General features: G+C 42.0%; 1 protein-coding gene across 2 annotated transcripts in view; it reads right to left on the reverse strand.

Moving 5' to 3' along the window:
- The window catches only part of chst11 (carbohydrate (chondroitin 4) sulfotransferase 11), a 64091-nt gene that overhangs the window by 11836 nt on the left and 31225 nt on the right, over positions 1–21030 (reverse strand). For both annotated transcript variants that reach the window (XM_055190715.2, XM_055190714.2), the window contains exon 2: positions 18131–18216. In XM_055190715.2, coding sequence (XP_055046690.1) covers positions 18131–18216 — 86 coding nt within the window. The remainder of the gene's footprint in view (positions 1–18130; positions 18217–21030) is intronic.

Below are 21030 nucleotides of genomic sequence, written 5' to 3' on the forward strand. Positions count from 1 at the left end.
GACTACACCATTGACCAACTAAAACCTGGTCTAAAGTCAATGGCACAATATTGTTTTTGTTAATTAATGAGCACGTTGGTAATATGCGCCTATAAACGGGATGACAACGCATGTTTGCTTATTACACACATGGATGGCCAGCAGCACACAAACGGTTTTAAATATGAAAAATTTAAGAATTAAAATGTAATAGATTATTATTTACTTTTTTAAAAAAATGCTACCCCATGGATTAATTGTAGGCTATATGATGACTTTGTACCTCTGGATATGGTGAGATGAAAAGTAATGCTTTTAAAAAACTGAAAGGTTTCGGCTCTGCACATGTTTGTAAATTCTTTATATCTTGTTTCTTACAAATAAAGTATTTTTAGAGTACAAACCTTATCTTGCATATTTGTAAATGATTCTTTGAGATTACACTGATCATGAAGGCTATTCATTTACAGCAATTGAAAGCCTGCTAATTTTACTTCCTTGACTGAAAGAAAACGACTTTTAAAGGTTTTAATACAAAAAAATGCATGCAACGCAATTTCTTAACATCAATCTTAAATTGGTTGTCTTCTTTTTCCATTTAGTTTTTCAGTTTACAAATTCCGCCATCTAAATAGAGAATCGGCAATAGTGTGAGCGCAACTGGCTTTTAAAGGTAATGAGAGCTGAGACTATCATTGGTTTATTGCATGTTACGCACAAAACACACCTATTACTCATTATGAGACCAGGATCAACCCTTTTAGACAGTGCGCTAGGCACACAAACCATTTTTCCCGTTGTTAAATTAGCAATAGTGGATTTGGACAGGCCCTTTTAGACACCGTGCGCTTTAGACAATGTGCTTCGATCGTTAAAATAGGGCCCTTATTTATGAGATGAAAAGCATCAAAGTTTGATTTCAATTATTGATTTCACATTAATTTTAACCTTTGACATGATTTTACTCAGTCAATATTAAAGATATCAAGGTTATATGTTCACAGAATGGTTATGTTTTATGTAGAAAACAATAAATCACAAAAAAATGACTTTAGCTGGGTTTTCACAGGCAGGGTCACGTTTGTTTTCCATTGTATGGTGATGTTTAAATTACATATGTGGTGGTAATGTGCTGTCACTGTACAAAAGTACACCTTTGCACCTAAAGAGTTCATATTAATACCTCAGAGGTACATAGTGATAGTGGATGTCTGTTTGTACCTAAATTGTACATATACCTTTCTAAAGGGTACTGCCCCAGTTACAGCTTGGGACCCATTATTTTGACAGTGTATATAAACCTGAAAGTGTCCTCAGGTGGTCCTGCATCATCCCAAAAGAGCTTTATTTTGCAATATTAGATGGATTGCTAGATTTTATCCTGACTTTAACGTTACTTCTCAGATAAACAAATAAATAGAGACTGATCTGAACTGAAATTATTGAATTATGCGATAACTGAATGAAACACGAAACAAGAACAAGGTACGACAAGATAGTCAGGGTTGAGAGTGAAATATACAGTTTACCTGTTATCACACAAAATGTGACAATTAAAATTTAAACAGTCAAGTAATTTTTATGGAAAAGTTTCCATTTTTAACAATATAATTTTGGGGAACATTTTACAATTTTGCATTGTTTAAAAGCAGCTTTACATGAATGACGAAGAAGAGAAACTATGGAAAACAGGAAAATGATTTAAGAGATTTTAATGAAATAAAGTGCTATATACTTTTGGGGTGGTTTCCCGGACGGGGATTAGACTAGTCCTAGATTAAAATAAATGTTAGAGCTGTTCAAACTGAAAACAACTTGCACTGACATATCTTAAAATACATCAGTGCCCTTTTTTTTGCCTCAAAAGTTACACAAGTAATGTTTCTAGTAAGGCATGTTTGTTAAAACTAGTTATATTTCCTAATTAAACTAAGGCCTAGTCCTGGCTTAAGCTAATCCCTGTCCGGGAAACCACCCCATAATGTCCATAAAAAAAAGAAAAATGATGGAGTTTTATGTTACATAAATTTGCAATAATATCATGAACAGCAGTGTAAAAAGCATAGAGAAACTGTATCATCAATTTCTTAAGGTCAGTAAAGAAAAGGTCGAGTCAAAAGCATTGCATTGTGGGATTCAGTGTTCCTGCCTTGTATCCTGCAGAATTGGCAAACGCAGCAGTTAAAATTATATGCATACTGCATGAATAGTCAGAGCAGTATGCTATTTTGAGGTGTGCAGTATGTTATTTTGAATGTGCCCTTTAATAACACTCACGATTCATTTAAGGCCATACACGAACGCAACCTCACACTCACATAACGCTGAAACCCAAGCAAAACTGCACATGAAGTCAATGGTTATCGCGCTCCCGTTACCGTGCCGGCAGCCTGTGCCGTTGCCGTGGCGATGATGACTCATGCCCGCTGAGTTGCGGTTGGGACCGGACAGCGAGCCCAGCTGAGCACTGCGCTAGTTTGAGCTGTCTGTGTTTGCTCTGTAAACAGCAAACGGGATGCCAAGCCTCTGAATACTGCACTGCGAGACTCTGTGTGCTCTGTCGCATACACTGCTGATAGAGGTGTCCTTGTGAGTCTGATCTCCTCACAGTGCAGAGATCTAGACAGATCTGTTGTCTATCTCTTAAAGCGGCGGGCTTGATTTAGTGCTGCCGCAGTCAAATTGATCTGGTGTCAATGAGAGGAAGAGAGAGCCTGCGCACATCTCCTCGAAAACCCTCACACGCGAGACACTTTACGAGACCAACTTTTCAGAGCTGAGCAACTTTTCTGTGATTCGGCCCACACAGCACGGATGACTGCATGCTTTGTTGTGAAAGCACACTTTATTTGATGATATCACTAGATAGTTGCATCAACACTTACAATAATTCAATTCTTGTACTTTGTACATTTTGTTAGTACTAATATTTTGAAGCGGTTCGGAAAAAAACCCTACTGTCAAAATACACTGTCAGCAAAAAATAGTACCTAGCTGTTACTAGGGCAGTACCCCTTTATAAAAAGTACACCTTTGCATCTAAAGAGGTACATATTGAAACCAAAGAGTGCATATTAGTACCCCTACCTCAAAGGTACATATTGTTACAAAATCTTTATATCTGTACCTAAATGGTAAATATTAAGTGCTTTTTAAAGGGTACTGCCCTAGTGACAGTTTGGGAGCATCTTTTGATAATTTTTCTTGACATGGATGAGATCTCTCAGATTGTGCTGTACTGTGAGCTTCTTACTTTTCTAAGTAATCCATGTTGGTGATAGGATGCATTGTGAATAGATAGTAAACAGTGTTTAGGGAGGGTGAAAGGGTGCTGTGTCAAATACACAGAAAGTTTCCACTGCTTGGGACCGTCGCTGCCAGTGCACACTTTCTACTGCCCATGCACGCTCTTAAACACACAGACTTACAAAACAAGTTACAAAAGTGCAGAGGGAAATGCTATATGTGACCTGGCAAGTGCATTATAGGATACCTCTTGAGACATTTAGGAGAGAGTACTATCTTGCTGTACATTAAAAAAGTACATTAAAGCTGAAATATTACCTGAATGATGACAACAATATATAATAACGTAAAATCACTATATTTTTCACAAAACCCTTCCTCACAAAACCATGTCAGTTTTGGTTGTAATTCTTTTTAGTTCAAGTATGAGCATTATAATACCAACAATATGAAATTAAATGAATGAAATGCATCAGGAAAAATCGGAATGTTGGAAATAACAGGAATATAACAGCTTGTCAGTATTGTCTTATATTTATGTCAGTAAAAGCAAAACGTCTCGGGTTACGAATGTAACCATTGTTCCCCGAGAAGGGAACGAGACGCTGCGTCGCCGAAGCTACGCTATGGGAACGCCCTCTGCGTGATTGCGTCTGAAGCACGTATGTCAAATCAGTCCAATGGTCAAGTGACACGTCATAGGCGGGTGACGTGGGAACCAGGAAGCTATAAAAAGAGCACCCAGCAAGCCAACTTCAGCTAAATTGTGCCGAAGCAAGACGAGACAGGGATGCAGGGAGTATGGCAGGGAGACGCAGCGTCTCGTTCCCTTCTCGGGGAACAATGGTTACATTCGTAACCCGAGACGTTCCCCTTCGAGGGAACTCGAGCTGCGTCGCCGAAGCTACGCTATGGGAACGATGTACCAAAACACCATACTACCAAATGCCTGTCTGTGTGTAAAAACGCGCACAGCTTAAGACATGAGCACCTGGGCTCCAGGCGTAGCACCAACATCTAACTCGTAAAACCGAACAAATGTGAGCGGAGAGGACCAGCCTGCCGCATCACAGACATCCTGCATTGAAGCCCCTAGCCACAGGGCCTTAGAGGCTGCCATACCCCGGGTAGAATGAGCCCTGACGGCGATAGGTGAAGGCCGTCCAGTGGTCTCATAAGCCAGAGAGATAGTCTCAACTATCCACTTACTGAGTGTCTGCTTGGTCGCCGGCAGGCCTTTCTTGGGCGAGCCAAAGCACACAAACAGTTGCTCAGACCTCCTCCACAAAGAAGATCTGTGAAAATAGGCATCCAGTGCTCGCACTGGACACACCAAGTTAAGCTTTTCCTGATTCCTATCCCTAAATGGGGGAGGACAGAGGGCCTGAAGTACGACCGGTCGTGGCACATTAGTCGGTACCTTAGGCACATAGCTGGGCCTTGGGTACAAGAAAGCCTTAACCATCCCCGGTGCGAATTCAAGGCACGTAGGGGAAACCGACAGGGCCTGAAGGTCACCCACTCTCCTCAGAGAAGTGACTGCCAACAGAAGTACTGTCTTAAGTGCCACAAACTTGACTGGAACGGTCTCAATGGGCTCAAACGGAGCCATGGACAGACCTTCCAGCACAACGGCCAGGTCCCAAGCTGGGACCCTGGGTCGGACTACAGGCCTCAGCCTCCGAGTGCCACGAAGGAAGCGAACCACCAGCGGGTCTCTCCCAAGGGATTGCCCACCCAAAGGAACATGGTAAGCCGAGATGGCCGCCACATACACCTTCAGTGTAGAAGGAGATAACCCTGCGGTGAACTTTTCCTGCAGAAACTCCAAGACTGTACCAATTGGGCAGTTCACAGGGTCATGCAGGTGTTTGCTGCACCAGGAAGTAAAAACTCTCCATTTAAAGGCATAAAGCTTCCTCGTGGAGGGAGCTCTGGAGTGAAGAATGGTCTCAGCAGCCTCAGCTGAGAGACCAGATTCTATGAGTCTGGCCCCCTCAGAGGCCAGACCCACAGTTTCCATAACTCTGGGCGGGGGTGAAGAATCGAGCCACCCGCCAGAGAGAGAAGATCCCTCCTGACGGGTATTTCCCAAGGTGAGCCGTCGAGGAGGGACACCAGGTCCGAGAACCATATTCGGTTCGGCCAGAATGGGGCTACCAACAACAAGCGGACGTTGTTGCGACGAACCCTCTCCAGAACTCCCGGGAGCAGAGCGATCGGGGGAAAAGCGTACAGCCGTAGCCTCGGCCATGGCTGAACCATGGCATCCAGTCCCAGCGGTGCTGGATGTGTGAGAGAAAACCATAGCGGACAGTGTGTCGTCTCTCTGGACGCAAACAGATCCACTTCCGCCTGGTAAAATCTCGTCCAGATGGACTCCACCACCTGAGGGTGGAGCCTCCACTCCCCGGGCCTCAGCCCCTGTCTCGACAGGACGTCTGCTCCCCGATTCAGACACCCGGGAATGTATACTGCTCTGAGGGACAGCAACTTCCCCTGTGTCCACAGAAGGATATGCCGCGCCAATTTGTACAAAGGGCGTGAACGCAAACCCCCCTGGTGGTTGATGTACGCGACTACCGACGTGTTGTCTGTCCGGACTAACACGTGATGGCCCCGCAGGTGAGGGATGAAACATCTCAGGGCATAAAACACTGCCATCATCTCTAGGCAATTTATATGCCAGCTGAGCTGTCTGGCCCCCCATAATCCATGAGCCAGATGGCTCCCCATAGTTGCTCCCCAGCCTGTGAGGGAAGCATCCGTTGTCAGTGTAACTCGACGGTACTGAGCCCCCAACATCAGACCTTGGGAGAGAAACTATGGTCTCTTCCAAAGATCTAAGGCACGAAGACATCTGCGCGTGACCTTGATCAGACGGAACGGGTTGCCCCTCGGGGAAAACCCTTTGGTTTTGAGCCACCACTGTAGCGGTCTCATGTGAAGCAGCCCAAGGGGTATCACATTGGACGCTGCTGCCATGAGCCCCAACAACCTCTGAAATTGTTTTACAGTGTGTGACTGGCCTAACTTCACTCTGCCTACAGCCAAAAGAATGGATTCCACACGAGCAGGGGACAGATGTGCCTGCATTGTCGTTGAATCCCATATAACGCCAAGAAAAGCTGTCCTCTGTACTGGAGAGAGCATGCTTTTCTTTGCATTTAGCCTTAACCCCAGTTCTCTCATGTGGGTCAGCACAGCATCTCGATGCTGCGCTGCCATACTCTCTGATTGGGCTAAAATTAGCCAATCGTCTATGTAGTTTAAGACACGGATGCCCCGGAGTCGTAATGGAGCCAGCGCTGCATCCATGCACTTTGTAAATGTACGGGGTGACAGAGATAGACCGAAAGGGAGAACCCGATATTGGTAAGCCACGCCCCCGAAGGCGAACCTCAGGAATCTCCTGTGTTGCGGGAGGATAGATATGTGAAAATACGCGTCTTTTAGATCTATCGTCACAAACCAGTCCTCGGATCTGATTTGTGTGACGATCTGCTTTATAGTTAACATCTTGAACTTTAGTTTTGCAACAGACCGGTTCAGATGACGTAGATCTAAAATCGGACGTAACCCCCCGTCTTTCTTTGGAACTATGAAAATAGCGGCTGTAAAACCCTGACTCCCTGTTGTGAGGAGGAACACATTCTATGGCTTCCTTGCACAAGAGAGTTTCTACTTCTTGTTCCATTGTTAGAGTCTGCCCAGCACCCACTATGGTAGATAACACGCCGTTGAATTGGGGTGGCTGGTTGCAAAACTGAATTTTGTAGCCCTTTTCTATTATTTGCAGAACCCACTGAGACACGTTTGGCAGGAGTTTCCATGCTGCCAAATTTTCTATAAGGGGGACCAGCCTCTCGAGACTGGCTTTTTGTGTACTGCTTAAACTTTTCCTGGTGCCCTGAACCAGACTGGCAGGGTTCAATCTGGGTGATATTAATGCCTCCCTCCTCGGAGAGAGGTGTTGCGTGCCCCGCGCACGAGGCACACAAGAATATGAAGCCGCTGTGCCCCGAAACACACACTGCGGCGGGGTTAACACACTGGCATCCCGAGGGCATCGAGAAGAGACGGGCACCGTGTTGTGAGGTGACTGCCGGCTCTCCCCGATTGAGGGCTGCCCTCGGAAATATGACACTACGTCCCTCAGGACTTCTTTTTAGCCGACGCCTTCCTCGCCATAATAACAGCCCTCAGGTCTGTTTTCTGCTTGGATGATGTCTGAGTACGACCGCCCGAACCCCAGTTCTTTTGAGGGGGACCACGAGTGGCAACACTATGCTTTTGCGATGCTCTATATGATGTCGATGGCTGCTCCCGCCCAGCAGCCCTAGAATCAAGAGCACGGCGGGGGAGATAGCGTTCGAACGCCGCCGACTGCTTACGAGCCTCCGCAAATCTCTCGACGACAGTATTAACGGCATCGCCGAAAAGACCGGAGGGCGCAACTGGCGCGTCTAAGAGAAATGCCCTATCTGAGGTTTTAAGCTCGGACAGATTAAGCCATAAATGGCGTTCCGTGGCTACGAGAGCTCCCATAGATCTACCCACGGCTTTCGCAGTCTCTTTAATCGCCCTGAGTGACACATCAGTGACTCGACGAAGCTCTTTAAATATATCAGACGTACCCCCCGCCTCGGCATCTAAATCTTTAAGCAATTCTGCTTGGTACGCCTGTAAGACAGCTAAGGTATGCAATGAAGCCCCAGCCTGCCCTGCAGACTTATAAGCTTTGCCCACTAACGATGAAGTTAACCTAACCGGTTTCGTGGGAAGCGAAGGTGATTTCAATGATGACGCCGCAGCAGGGGAGAGATAGCTCGCAAGCGTCTGCTCCACCCGGGGCATCGTTAAATATCCGTGTTCACCCATCCCCACAATGTTGGAATACATGGTGGCGTGAGGGGTATGAACACGGGCTGAATACGGAGCTTTCCATGATCTCGACAGCTCGCTGTGGAGATCAGGAAAGAAAGGCATGTTGCGCCGCGAAGGTTGAGGTTTCTGTTTTAAAAAGCGCTCGTCTAACATGCTCTGAGGACGCGCGCTCTGTGTCTCCGCCGGCCAGTCTAATTTTAAGCGAGCCACGGCATTAGTGACAACCTCCAATAAATCATCGAACTCGGGGGACGAATGAGAGGGCTCCTCAGCGTCCACCACGTCTACAGACATAATATCGACTTCCTCGGACGACGATAAATGCAAATCTGGGCTCCCGCCCTGGGCGGAAGAAAACGCAGCGCGGGCTTCCGAATCCAGAGACGGGGCACTAGATCCCGCGGGTGAAGGCTGAGAAAGGGGAAGACCCGTCTCAAGCTCGTCCGCGAGATCTAGTTGTGATCCCCACGATCGCAGCTTCCGCTCTCCCTCGGCAGCAGCGGGGCCAGAACCGTGGGGAACACGCGGCTCACCACCCTCCTCGAAGAGTGCGAGCCGCGAGCGCAACGTACGGAGCGGCATCCTATCACAATGTGCACAACCACCCCTCTCAAGAGACGATCGTGCGTGTTGTGCCCCGAGGCACATAACACAGAGATGATGCGAGTCCTCGCTCGTAATGAAACGAGGACACGGGGAAGCACACTCCTTAAAACTTTGTTTGGACTTAGACATGACACACACTCGCTTGCTGAGGCACAAAGAGCTGAAGTTGGCTTGCTGGGTGCTCTTTTTATAGCTTCCTGGTTCCCACGTCACCCGCCTATGACGTGTCACTTGACCATTGGACTGATTTGACATACGTGCTTCAGACGCAATCACGCAGAGGGCGTTCCCATAGCGTAGCTTCGGCGACGCAGCTCGAGTTCCCTCGAAGGGGAACTGTAAACAAAATCCTGCCACATTATTCACTGCGGAACTGGCCCACTTTGTGAAGTGGGTGGAAGGAGTAAAAGCACAATCAAGCCATCCAGGAGTGGAACCTGGAATCTTCTGATCTGTAGTTGGACGTGTTATCCATCGCACCACTGGTCCACTGGCAGGGTGCTGAGCAGTCATGTTGATGTTCAATGAGTGACATCCGGTTGCTTTATCACTTGGGGTCTGCAACATTGGCTTTGAAGGCAAAAAAAACTCAGCATGTTCAAGATACAACATAACCCTGCATCTAGGCCAGCGACCAAATGATGGCCAGGGAAACTGCCTGTAGCCCTCCGCCCTACTATCGGATCCTGGTGGGACATCTGCTCTACTAAGGTGCATTGATGAAGGACAGCAGACACCCAACGTGTGGTGGAAAGAGGAAAAGCACAATCAGGCCAGCCAGGACTCGAACCTGGAATCTTCTGATCCGTAGTCAGACATGTTATCCATTGTGCCACTGGCCCATTGCCAAGGTGCCAAGTCACTGGGGTCTGCAATGTTGGCTTCGAAGGCAAGAAGCATGTTCAAGACACAACATACTTTTGCCTCTAGGCCTGCAACCTAAGAATGGCCAGGAAAACTGCCTGTTCTCCACCGCCCCAATCAGATCCTGGTGGGACATCTGCTACACTAAGGCGCATTGAAGAAGGACAACAGACACCCAACATGTGGGTGGAAGGAGTAAAGCACAATCAAACCAGCCAAGAATCGAACCTGGAATCTTCTGATCCGTAGTCAGGCATTATCCACTTTGCCACTGGCCCACCACCAGAGTGCTGAGCAGTCTGCAACGTTGGGGTCTGCAACGTTGGCAAAAAACTCAGCACCGTCAAGACACAATACATCCCTGCCTCTAGTCCAGTGTTTCCCAAATCTTACCCTGGAGGGCCGGAGCACTACAGAGTTTAGGTCCAACCCTAATCAAACTTACCCACCTGTGATTTTCTAGTGATCATAAAGACCTTGATTAGCTTGCTCAGGTGTGTTTGATCAGGGTTGGAGCTAAACTCTGCAGTGCTCCGGCCCTCCAGGGTAAGATTTGGGGAACCCTGCTCTAGTCCAACGACCTAAGGATGGCCAGGGAAACTGCCTGTAGCCCTCAGCTCTGCTATTGTCGCCTGGTGCATCATCTGTTCTACTAAGGCGCATTGATGCAGGACAGCAGACACCCAACATGTGGGTGGAAGGAGTAAAAGCACAATCAAGCCCGCCAGGAGTTGAACCTGGAATCTTCTGATCCGTAGTCAGACGTGATATCCATTGCGTCACTGGCCCACCCCCAAGGTGCCAAGCAGTCATGCTGATGTTCAATGAGTGACATCCGGTTGCCGAGTCTGCAATGTTGGCTTTGAATGCAAGACACAACATACCCCTGCCTCTAGGCCTGCGACCTAAAGATTGCCAGGGAAACTATATATATATACAATAAGATTCCAGGTTCGATTCTTGGCTGGTTTGATTGTGCTTTACTCCTTCCACCCACATGTTGGGTGTCTGTTGTCCTTCTTCAATGCGCCTTAGTGTAGCAGATGTCCCACCAGGATCTGATACAGTATATAATATTATATACTAGTCATCATTTGAAGTGGATCAAAAACTTTCATCAGAGTTGTCCTAAGACAAGAACGGGTATTGGTTTCAAGTCAACTTTTAGGAAAGGTTTTGATCCACTTCAAATGGTGATTAGCTATATGTAATTAGTAAATATTTATTTTACCTTGCGGAAATTTGTTTATGCAAAAAGCTTCTACCAGTGACAAGTTTAGTTTGCACTAAAATACTGGAGCAAATATACACAGTCTTTGACACAAACATTGCATTCAGTTTTGCATTCCCTAAGAATAAATGATCATGGTGTTGCAAGTGTCACACTCCACTGTTTTTGAGTTAATACGTTTATTTATTTTGCTTTACTAACTGTGCATTTGCAGTTGCGATTAATTATTATCACTTAGCTTCCTTCTTGCCCTGAAATCCATGTGATCCAAACCAAACAAACCTGCGACTAATGTTAGACACCCTCACAAACAGCTAAGGAGCATGTACGGACACGCACCCTATTTTACCCCAACCCACACACCCGAAAAACCTGCCTAAAGAAAAACAAACAAAAACACGCTTTCCCACCGAGCCAGCGAAAGAAAGAGACTCTGAGTGTGAGGACGAGCGGAAACGAGAGAGGGAGGAGGTGACAGGAAAGAGAGAGAGAGTGAGAGATCATGGGAACTCGTGTCAAGCTGGTAATTTTCCACCTATCGCACCTGAAATGCATCTTACACTGAGTTACATAGAGACGGGTGACATAGGGGTTCAGTTCAGTGAGTTTACAAACTAATGTCAGAGCTGAGAGAAACAGAAGACATCTGATGCTATGATTATAGTTCTCATGTAAAGACTTTAAACATAATGAAAGGCTGCTTTACTTTCACTGAATTATCAAAGAGTACAAATACAGCAGGGTTTTACAGTGTTGCTTCACATTAGTACTATTTTCAATTTTGTTTCAGCAATAGCAAACATTTCTATTTTGCTCATACATAGTCGAGACATCAGTTGAGAGAACATTTACTGAATTATTTACATGGAGTTTGATTAAGGAATAAATTTGTTACTTATGAAAAACCTGCTACTGTTATGGTTAAAACACTTCAAGTAAAATAAAAATTAATAAAAAATGCATAAAAAACTTTATTAAATCAACATTATCTACAAAATCAACTTTATCTACATTATCTATGAAATCCTTTAGTTTAAAGTTAAATTAAATTTAAATAAAGAAAATTAATACAAATGCATAAAATTTTATTAAAAAAAATTGACGTTGTATATAAAATCATAGCTATCTACGAAATCAACATTATCAAAAGAATCAACATTATCTTCAAAATCTAAATGCTCTACAAAATCAATGTTATCTATAAAATAGTTTAAAGTAAAATATAAATAAAGAAAATTTATAAATATAAAAAACCGCCACTATGTATTAAATCAATATTATTTACAGATCGATGACATCTTTAAAATCGGCGCTATCTACAACATTAGCATTACCTATGAAATAGTTTAAAGTAAAATATAAATAAAGAAAATTAATTTAAAAAATACTAAAATCTACAAAATCGACATTATTTATGAAATTAACACTATCTGCAGAATTGTCGTTATCTTTAAAATCGATGCTTTCTATACGATATCAGCACTGTCTATGAAATAGTTTTGTTTTGTTGTTATTTCCTACTGTTTGTTTTACTTTTATTTAGTTTATTGTATACCTTAATGTTTTATTCCAGTTTACGAAAACGTTCAACCAAACACACAAACACTCTCAATGAGTTAATTTATGATTATTTACAGTTCTAAGCAGTCGATTACAATTTTAAGCTGACTTTTTGTCACAATTAACCCAAACGGGAAAGAAAGTGAGTTGGGGCGTTCTTGTATTTACCCTTACGAAAAGTAACCATTAACCATTTGGTGTATTGTTGAACTAAAGTAACCGTGGTTTAACAATGTTTTTTGAATGGTTATTTTGGTGACCATGTTTTTACTATATTCACCATGTTTTTTTGTTTTAACTGTAATAAAACTATGTCTATTTTTTCGTAAGGGTACAGAGACAGCAATGACGGTGTGTCTATTGTCTCAATTCGTTTCTTTGTAAGTCTGATACAGTTTGTATGTGTATATGCCTGTCCGATCTTGCATCTGCAAATTATTTGTGTAATTGTTTTTGACGTGTGGGGTGTGTGCTACCCTCAGGTGCTAACCATCACACACACGCTGTGAAGATATCAAACTTCAGTGCTTAATGAAGAAGGGCAGAGGAGCTTTTAAATATAGTGAGGTATGACACCTGTCCGCCAACATCGCTCTTGCTCAGTTTTGTTCATTTCCTTGATTCCTTTCTCACATGACTTTTTACATGATATTTGCGTAATTTATTCTCATAATATTAGACTTGTATGGTTGAATTTCTCAAGTTTGATATGAATGAAACGTTATCTCTGTTCCAAAATCTTTCGAGCTGCCTACTTAGAGAGCACTTTTTGCACAATATTTAATCACTATATACTTTATATTTGCAACATATTTAAACAGCTTTCTATAAGCTTTTTGTTTTGGACAAATTTTAAGGCACAATTGCAAATGTTAAAACAGAGGAGTTTGGAGGAATTCATTATAAACGTGCCTTCATTTTATTCAATTCTAAAAGTGTATGTAGAGTATTTCGTATCATCACATCTTAGGGTGAATTTCATTCGGGATGATGCTTTAGAAAGAAGCTGCCTATGTAGAAATAGCAACAAGAAAATCCATAACACAATACATTGAGGCTAAACAAGCCAAATTAAAAGGCATTAAATAACTTTATCTTGCAGTCATTTTTATTATCATGCTTATTGAAAATCCAAGCACTTCTAGATTTAAAACTAAGCAACATATCTACTGGGATTCCTTATTAGAGGCGAGATAGTAAAATTCACAAGAAAAAGTGGATTTATTTTGCAACCGAGCAAGACTCTCATTACCCAGCAGGATCAGTAAAAGCCAAAAAGAGGCACATTACAGCCCTGAATAAAAAGCTTTGCTCAGAACGAACAGCCTGAGAGAGAGAGAGAGAGAGAGAGAGAGAATAATCTGCTATAATAATCTTACTGTAATAGTTTTAGTACCTGTCACCATTCCTGGTGGAATAATAAAATCAGTGTTATAAAATTGCATCTCAATGGCAGGGCGAATAATTTTACTGCACACTGAGTGTTTATGATTATTGCTAAAATGTCACTATAATAAAAGCACATATAAGTGGTGTACATATAGTGTATGGGTCTATTAACTGCACACATCAGGTTTGTCCGGCTCAACACAGACACACAATACAAGGGTTGTGTTATGTGAGAGGTTACGTTAGCTGAATCTTATGTGTAGTGTTTCTAGTGGCTGTGGCTGCTTTCACTGCACTTTAATTTAACTTATAGGAAAACACCACAGTTTTTCAATATTTTACTATGTTCTTACCTCCACTTAGACAAATTAATACATATCTATCTTCTTTTAATGCGTACACTTAATCTTTGTACAGCGCGTCATGAATGTGTTAGCATTTAGCCTAGCCCTATTCATTCCTAACTGTGCGTTCACACCTGGGGTCTCATTTAAAAAACTGTGCGTAGGATCGTTATTAAAAGTCTACGTACGCACAAAAGCCAAAAATGTCATACGCCGAAAAATATTAAGAACAAAAGCAATGTTCCCTTTATAAATCAAAGATCACCTGCAAGTGTGCGTACATTAATCATCCTCAGATCCCACCCTGCAAGCCCATTCTCCCATTAAGTTTGTTTTTATATTAAATCACAACCTTTGCTTGGAAACTGGCGTTATAAATGAGACCCCAGACGAGGAAGAGACGGCAAAAACACGCTAATCACACGTAGTTGGATGCTTGAACATTTTGAGTTTACTCGCTTCATTGGTGCGAGAAAGGCGTGCATGAAATTCTAGTCATTTGAGACATTCACGTGTTAATTCGCGTAATGGGAGGGGCTTATGTCAGGCCGGCAGATCCAAGCTTTCACCCACTCCTTTCTAAGCAAATGTTCGAATAGGTATTGTTTACTAATCTACTGCAGATTTGAATATTATTCATATATATTCTAGCCTAAACTAATCTTACAAACTACACTGTGTCTCGGTAATATTGAGAAATGGCTATTCTATCTATTGAGTTATTAAAACATTGCTTAAATATATTGCTCAAATTGAGTAAACTTACCAGATTGTTCGACCTCCTCACTCACTTTCTTCCAAAGGAGATCCTTTTAATTCCTTTAAATGTACGAATGTCTTGTATAGCAATGATGATTGTCCTCCATTGTTGTTTTGTATTTCTGTATTTCTCCACTCGCTTCCTGTAATCATGTCTAGAGGTCTACGCGGGTCAAAAAATTCCTACCCGAACCCAAAGAGACCCGTAAATGTGCTACACTGAACCGACCCCGACCCGTCTGTTATTTTGAAAGCCGGACCCGGAACCGTCTATTATTTAAAAGCTGGACCCGAACCCATTCGGGAAGACACAGACCCGACCGGCAAATATTCTTAAGCTAAATGTTATTAATAAGTAAATAAACAAGTAGCGAACATTAAAGTTTTTGTCTTACTCATAGAAGTTAGCCTTGTTCCTGACTGTGATGCACAATCCTCATTGCCAAGGAGGTTTCATCCATGTTATTCCTCTCTTGACGATTGAAATGCTTAATGCTTATTCCAGCTTTAAAATTCCACTTTATAGTCACGGTGATGATAACGAAGTTTTACATTTGTTGTTTATCGGGTCAACTTGCATAATAATTTATACTGTTTGCCCATTTGGATTGTAATAACGATTGCACGTTCAGTGTCATGGCTGCTTTCGTTAGCTTTACTTCTTTGGTATTATCTCTGTGCTCTTTGAACAGAGTCTGTGTGAAAACTTTACACAGCAAGACGGTCAATTTATAATATTATTATACAAATTTGAGAAGTCAGTGCAAACGCACGGTATGGCGAAACAAGTCCCGCCTTCTAAATAAAAGAGCCAATTGTCAAAGGTAAAGTCATTGCATCTCCCAATGACCTCTAATCACGTCACTACTAGAGCAAGAACCTTCTGATTGGTAAGCGTGGTGTGAAAATACGCTAAAGTTCAGATTTTCAACTCGCGCGGCTCCCGCATAGCACGCATCAACGCTCAAAAGCTCAATTCTTACCACGCCGCAGGATGCCTATTCGCATCTTTGCATTGATTTAACATGTAAATCACTCGCGCTTGCCACCTCTTCCGCGTCTGGTGTGAACGCACAGTTAGAATTCAAGCAAGGATGAATGTAGAAGCCACCAAACACTTCAATGTTTTCCCTATTTAAAGACTGTTACATGGGTAGTTATACAAGTAAGTATGATGGCACAAAATAAAACATGGCGATTTTTTCAGCAGATAAAAAATGAGAACTATATTGTTTGGCGGAAGAGCACTTAGGGGTTGTGCACACCAAAACTTTTAAACGCGGCTGAAAATGCCTGGAGGACGCCGAATATCAGCTGTTTTTGAGTGCCAGCTTTCTTCAGCCAAGCGCTTTGGTAGCTGTAATACTTCAGCTGTGAGCCAGTTGGTTGCTGTGGTAAAGTCCCGCCCCTCCTCCACTGTGATTGGACAGCCATGTAAAAACTGACATTGACGAGGTGAGCTTTTCACCCAAAGTTGAATTTTTTCAATTCTCGGCGCTCAACGCTGAGCGTGGAAGAAAACCGCTAGCTGCTGGCTTATTTGAAAAACGCAGAGCTTCCATTGAAAACAATTGAAAACATGCGCCGGCCGCGGGCGTAAACGCTTACGCTACATGCCCCCTTAGTTTGCAGCACTGTAACATCATCACTCCTGACTAGCCCGAAAACATGGAAGTATTTGATTCATCCCTGTTTGGATCATATGAATAGGGCTAGGCTAAATGCTAACACATTCACCACGTGCTGTACAATGATTAAGTGTACGCATTAATAAAAGATAGGTATGTTTTAATTTGTCTAAATTTATGGAAGGACATAGTAAAACACCACAGTTTTTCAATATTTTACTTTAAAGGTGCAGTGTGTAAATTTTTGCGGCATCTAGTGGTGAGGTTGCGCATTGCAACCAATGGTTTAGTCCACTGCTCACCCCTTGCTTTTAAAATGCATAGGAGCTACGTTAGCCGCCACCGGACAAACATGTCATCGTCGGAGAGACAACTCAGTAAAAAAGGTTTGTCCGTTAAGGGATTCTGTAGAAACATGGCATCACAAAATGGCGACTTCCATGTAAGGGGACCCTCAGTGTATGTAGATAAAAACGTCTCATTCTAAGGTAATAAAAACATAACGGTTCATTATAAAAAGGTCTTTATACACCCCTGATTATATAGTTTTGTATAATATTTAGCATTTATGTCAAGAGATTCTTCTAAAAATTACACACTGCACCTTTAAGTACAAGTATATGTGGCTATTAAAATTCACAAGATAAGCAACAGTTCTTCAAACTGTACCATATAAAAGTGTCTCTGAACTCAATGAAACTCTGTTGCCTCCCTGTGTATCATATGGCAAATGGTCGCGAGTGGCAGGGCAAAAAAGGTGCATGTTGCCAGAAATATGAATGGAACTTTACATTCGTGCTTTTGCATATGGAAAACTCACTTATGGAAAGTTAAAATATACTGTACATGTATTCAGACTTACTAAGCATCCACCTAAGAGATTTCATTCATTTGAAACAGTGTGACCATATACACATATATATATGTACTGTTAGACCTACAGTAAAGCACAAATTGTGTTGTGACATTTCAAAGTACTCGAGTTTCACGCAACAAAACGTTCTGACAGCGCTGAGACTGCCGTCTCAAGGTGAAAGAGATTTTGAGTGCAGGATGAAAACAAACCATTACAGCTACACCGACTCTCCTTGCATTTATAACAGGTCGATCAGTCGGGCGACAAAGATCTCTGGGTGTGCTATCAATCACAAAAGGGTAAGGGTGGAGAGAAACAGGCGAGGAGGTGAGCGTGTGGATGAAGAAGAGAGAGAGAGAGCGGCCAAATCAATCCTCACATAATGTCTGCTTTGTGGTTGAGTGGATCCGTTGGGCTAAGCTCTGAACGCACATGTTTTACATTGGAAATTAAATGTGAGGGCTCTTATGTGTTTCCATGGTAACGCGCTCAGGTGTTTCGCTGATGGTCCAGGGGTTCATTCATTCCTGCTGACCTTAATGCAGAGACTTTCGATCAGAATAAGTCCACGTCTATTAGCTGTGATGCCATCTCTATACTGGTAGGGATTCGAATAAGCAGATATGCTAATTTAAAATGTACTGTCTCTACTGGGAAAAATGGACTAAAAATAGAAATACGATGACTCATACACAGTCATGCAAATTGGAGAAGGCAATCTTGTGTGTAATACACATCTGCCATCTGACAAATGAAAGCGCGTACACAACCGCACTCATACCTGTGTAGGGTTGTACAGCTCTTGGAGGGCATTTCTCGAGCCTTTTCGACAGCATCCTTCGCCTGCGAATGGGTTCCTCCTCATGACTGCAACAAAACAGACAAGAGAGGTGAACTGTTAAAACGATAAACGATTTAAGCAAGGTAATGCATTTGTGCAAACAGTCTTCATGCTGGAACTGACAGTAATAGTTTTCTTTCTTTAAAGAGTGACCAGCACTGCTGAAACGACACTACATGAAAGCTAATGACCGGCACTGCTGAAATGGTGCCCTATGAAAGCAATCTCTGTGCCACGCGCCACACGGGTTAAGACTGACAGATTTAGTACTACATTCATTCTCTCAGCAGGCAAGTCTTATGAATGCCCGCGTAACATTATCTTGACTCATAGCGTGTATTTCTGTTATGTTAATGGTCATATGTGTTCAACCAGACACAGAGAGTATTGTTTAAAAGTGCGTTAATTCCTGTAAGCTTACAGGGTTCCCAGAGCGTCTGATATCTGATTAATCCAGCTAAGAAACAGAGACTTCTGGGAATGAGAACGAAATTTTAACAAGAGTAACCGAGCGTATGACCCAGTGTGTGAAAACCCAGCTAAAGTACATCGCATGAAGAACATTCTGTGAAAACATAATATCTTTAATATTGACTCTGTGTAAGGTCATGTCAAAGATAAAAAACAATGTGAAGTCAGTGATGGAAATCAAACTTAAATTAGATTGTAGCCTGGATTTTACAGACATGGTCACATAAAGACTTGAAAGGAAAATCCTGTTGTAAAGACCAACACCTTTACTACCACTTGGTCCACTGGATACAAGGCTTTTTAACTAACTTAACCATCTTTATAACACCCAGAAACAATAGGTTGCAGTAAATGTGTGCGTATACGTATATTGAATATGTGTTCACACCACCTGAGCTTGCACTAAACAAAGACCACCTGTGTTCAGGTGGTCGCTGTCGCTTTTAAATTGGGGGCTATTGGACATGCACCTGCTTCAATCTCCCGTGTGCTGACAACATCATTGACAATGTCGGACCACCTGTATCCCCACCTCACCCTGACCTTGAGCTAACCCTCTTCATCAAACAGTCGGCCATTGTTTGGGACAAACCATTCTGTAGCTGAAAATGAAGCTGCAGGCCAAACGTATTAATGAAATAATTCACTGTTGATAGATGAGGGTCTAGAGACAATTTTCATTCTGGACACTTAAGGCAGAAAAATAACCTGAGGCGCAAAGATTTAATTTAATCCGATGGGAAATTAGAGGTCTAAATAAGCAAAGTAGGAATATTTTATCCTTTTCATCGACAAATGCACAACCAAAGAGTAAACATAAAATATGTAGGGCGAAAAAGAGAATTATAGATGAGACAGAAAGCAGATATTAAATATAAAGAGAAATACTGGATTAATTTTGTTACAGTTTTTTTATTCGCTTTGGTACTATTTTCACAAATAAGGTGTACATTTTCAAAACTCTTAGTACAAAAATCCAAACTGATCACACTTGTAACACAGCTAGTCATTCTTTCAAAACCTGATTTAATGCTTTCAGTGAGTTGCACATGTTTTCAGTCCACATTATCATTGTTTTAAATACAAGATTATTGTAATATGTAATGAGAACATTTGGTTTAATCACCAAAACACAACGGTATGATCTTCTTTCAGTTTAGTAATTTTAACAATCACTTCATCCAACAGCAAACAATGCAAGATACATGTTTCAAATCAGCCTTAAAAGTGCTGAAATTAATATGCTACGGTACTAAAAAATACATATTACACCGTTTCACATTAGACAATACACTTACATTACTTACATAATCTATCATTTCCAAAATATCCATCCTATGTGTAATCAAGTGAAGGATCAATGAAGACATCCTCTACAATCATTTGAGCAAATTACAGTAGTTTTTATTTTTCAGATATAATTGTAACATAGCTATACTTTCTGTAATGTAACTGAATGAGAACATAACATTTAGTGCACACATAACATTACTGTAATTTGGATCAAGCCTGTCTTGAGCATTTGGCCGTAGATTTTTGTCCATCTCTTTGAGGTCTCTGTGGATGCCCATGCCCACCTCCCTGAAGGATCCCTTGTCCACAAGATCTTCTTGCTGTCTGTCCTGCTCCATATTGAAAGAAATTGCCAGTGTTTACACCCCCACTTTTACAGTATATCTACTGTAATGACCAACTGTGGTTACCACTATGTAAAATCAACTAGCAATAAAGAGTATTTTATCATGTGTGGTTACACATAATTTATATGTTTGTACAAACACACATTTTATTTCTGTAGTTCTCAAAATCCATATACTGTATATTGCCTAAATGAAATAACATAGGTTTACCAAATGGTTCAGTGATTAACCATTAAGATCAGTTGGATTTAGTGCTGGTCAAATGTATTTATGCAAATGAGATGAGAAGCATATCAAAAGTATTGTGAGCATTGCATTGTGAAAGACAATTACTTCAAATGAAATGTATTTCTTTGATGACACAATGATTAAGTGTGGTGAAAAAGTGAATGTATCATTTTCTGTGTTTTACTAAGTCAATTGAAAATGTGATTACATGTTTGAAAAAACTGACTTTTTGATGATCTGCTGTGAGTTTTGTACTAACAGTTGTGAGGTTTTACCACATACTTGTGAAAATAGTACCAAAGCGAATAAAAAAAACTGTAACAAGCCCAGCTGAACACATGACTTTGTGTTGATCTTTCCCAGCATGCTTGTTTATTCCAGCACTATGAACATACACGGCAGCCGAGGATTATGGTATACTGTCTGGAGGATTAATCACTTCTGTTTAACATACTTTTAAACACATCACTTTCCTTATCACAGCCCTAAACAGATACATTA

This window comes from Misgurnus anguillicaudatus, chromosome 1 (assembly GCF_027580225.2).
Source record: "Misgurnus anguillicaudatus chromosome 1, ASM2758022v2, whole genome shotgun sequence".
Taxonomy (NCBI): Eukaryota; Metazoa; Chordata; class Actinopteri; order Cypriniformes; family Cobitidae; genus Misgurnus; species Misgurnus anguillicaudatus.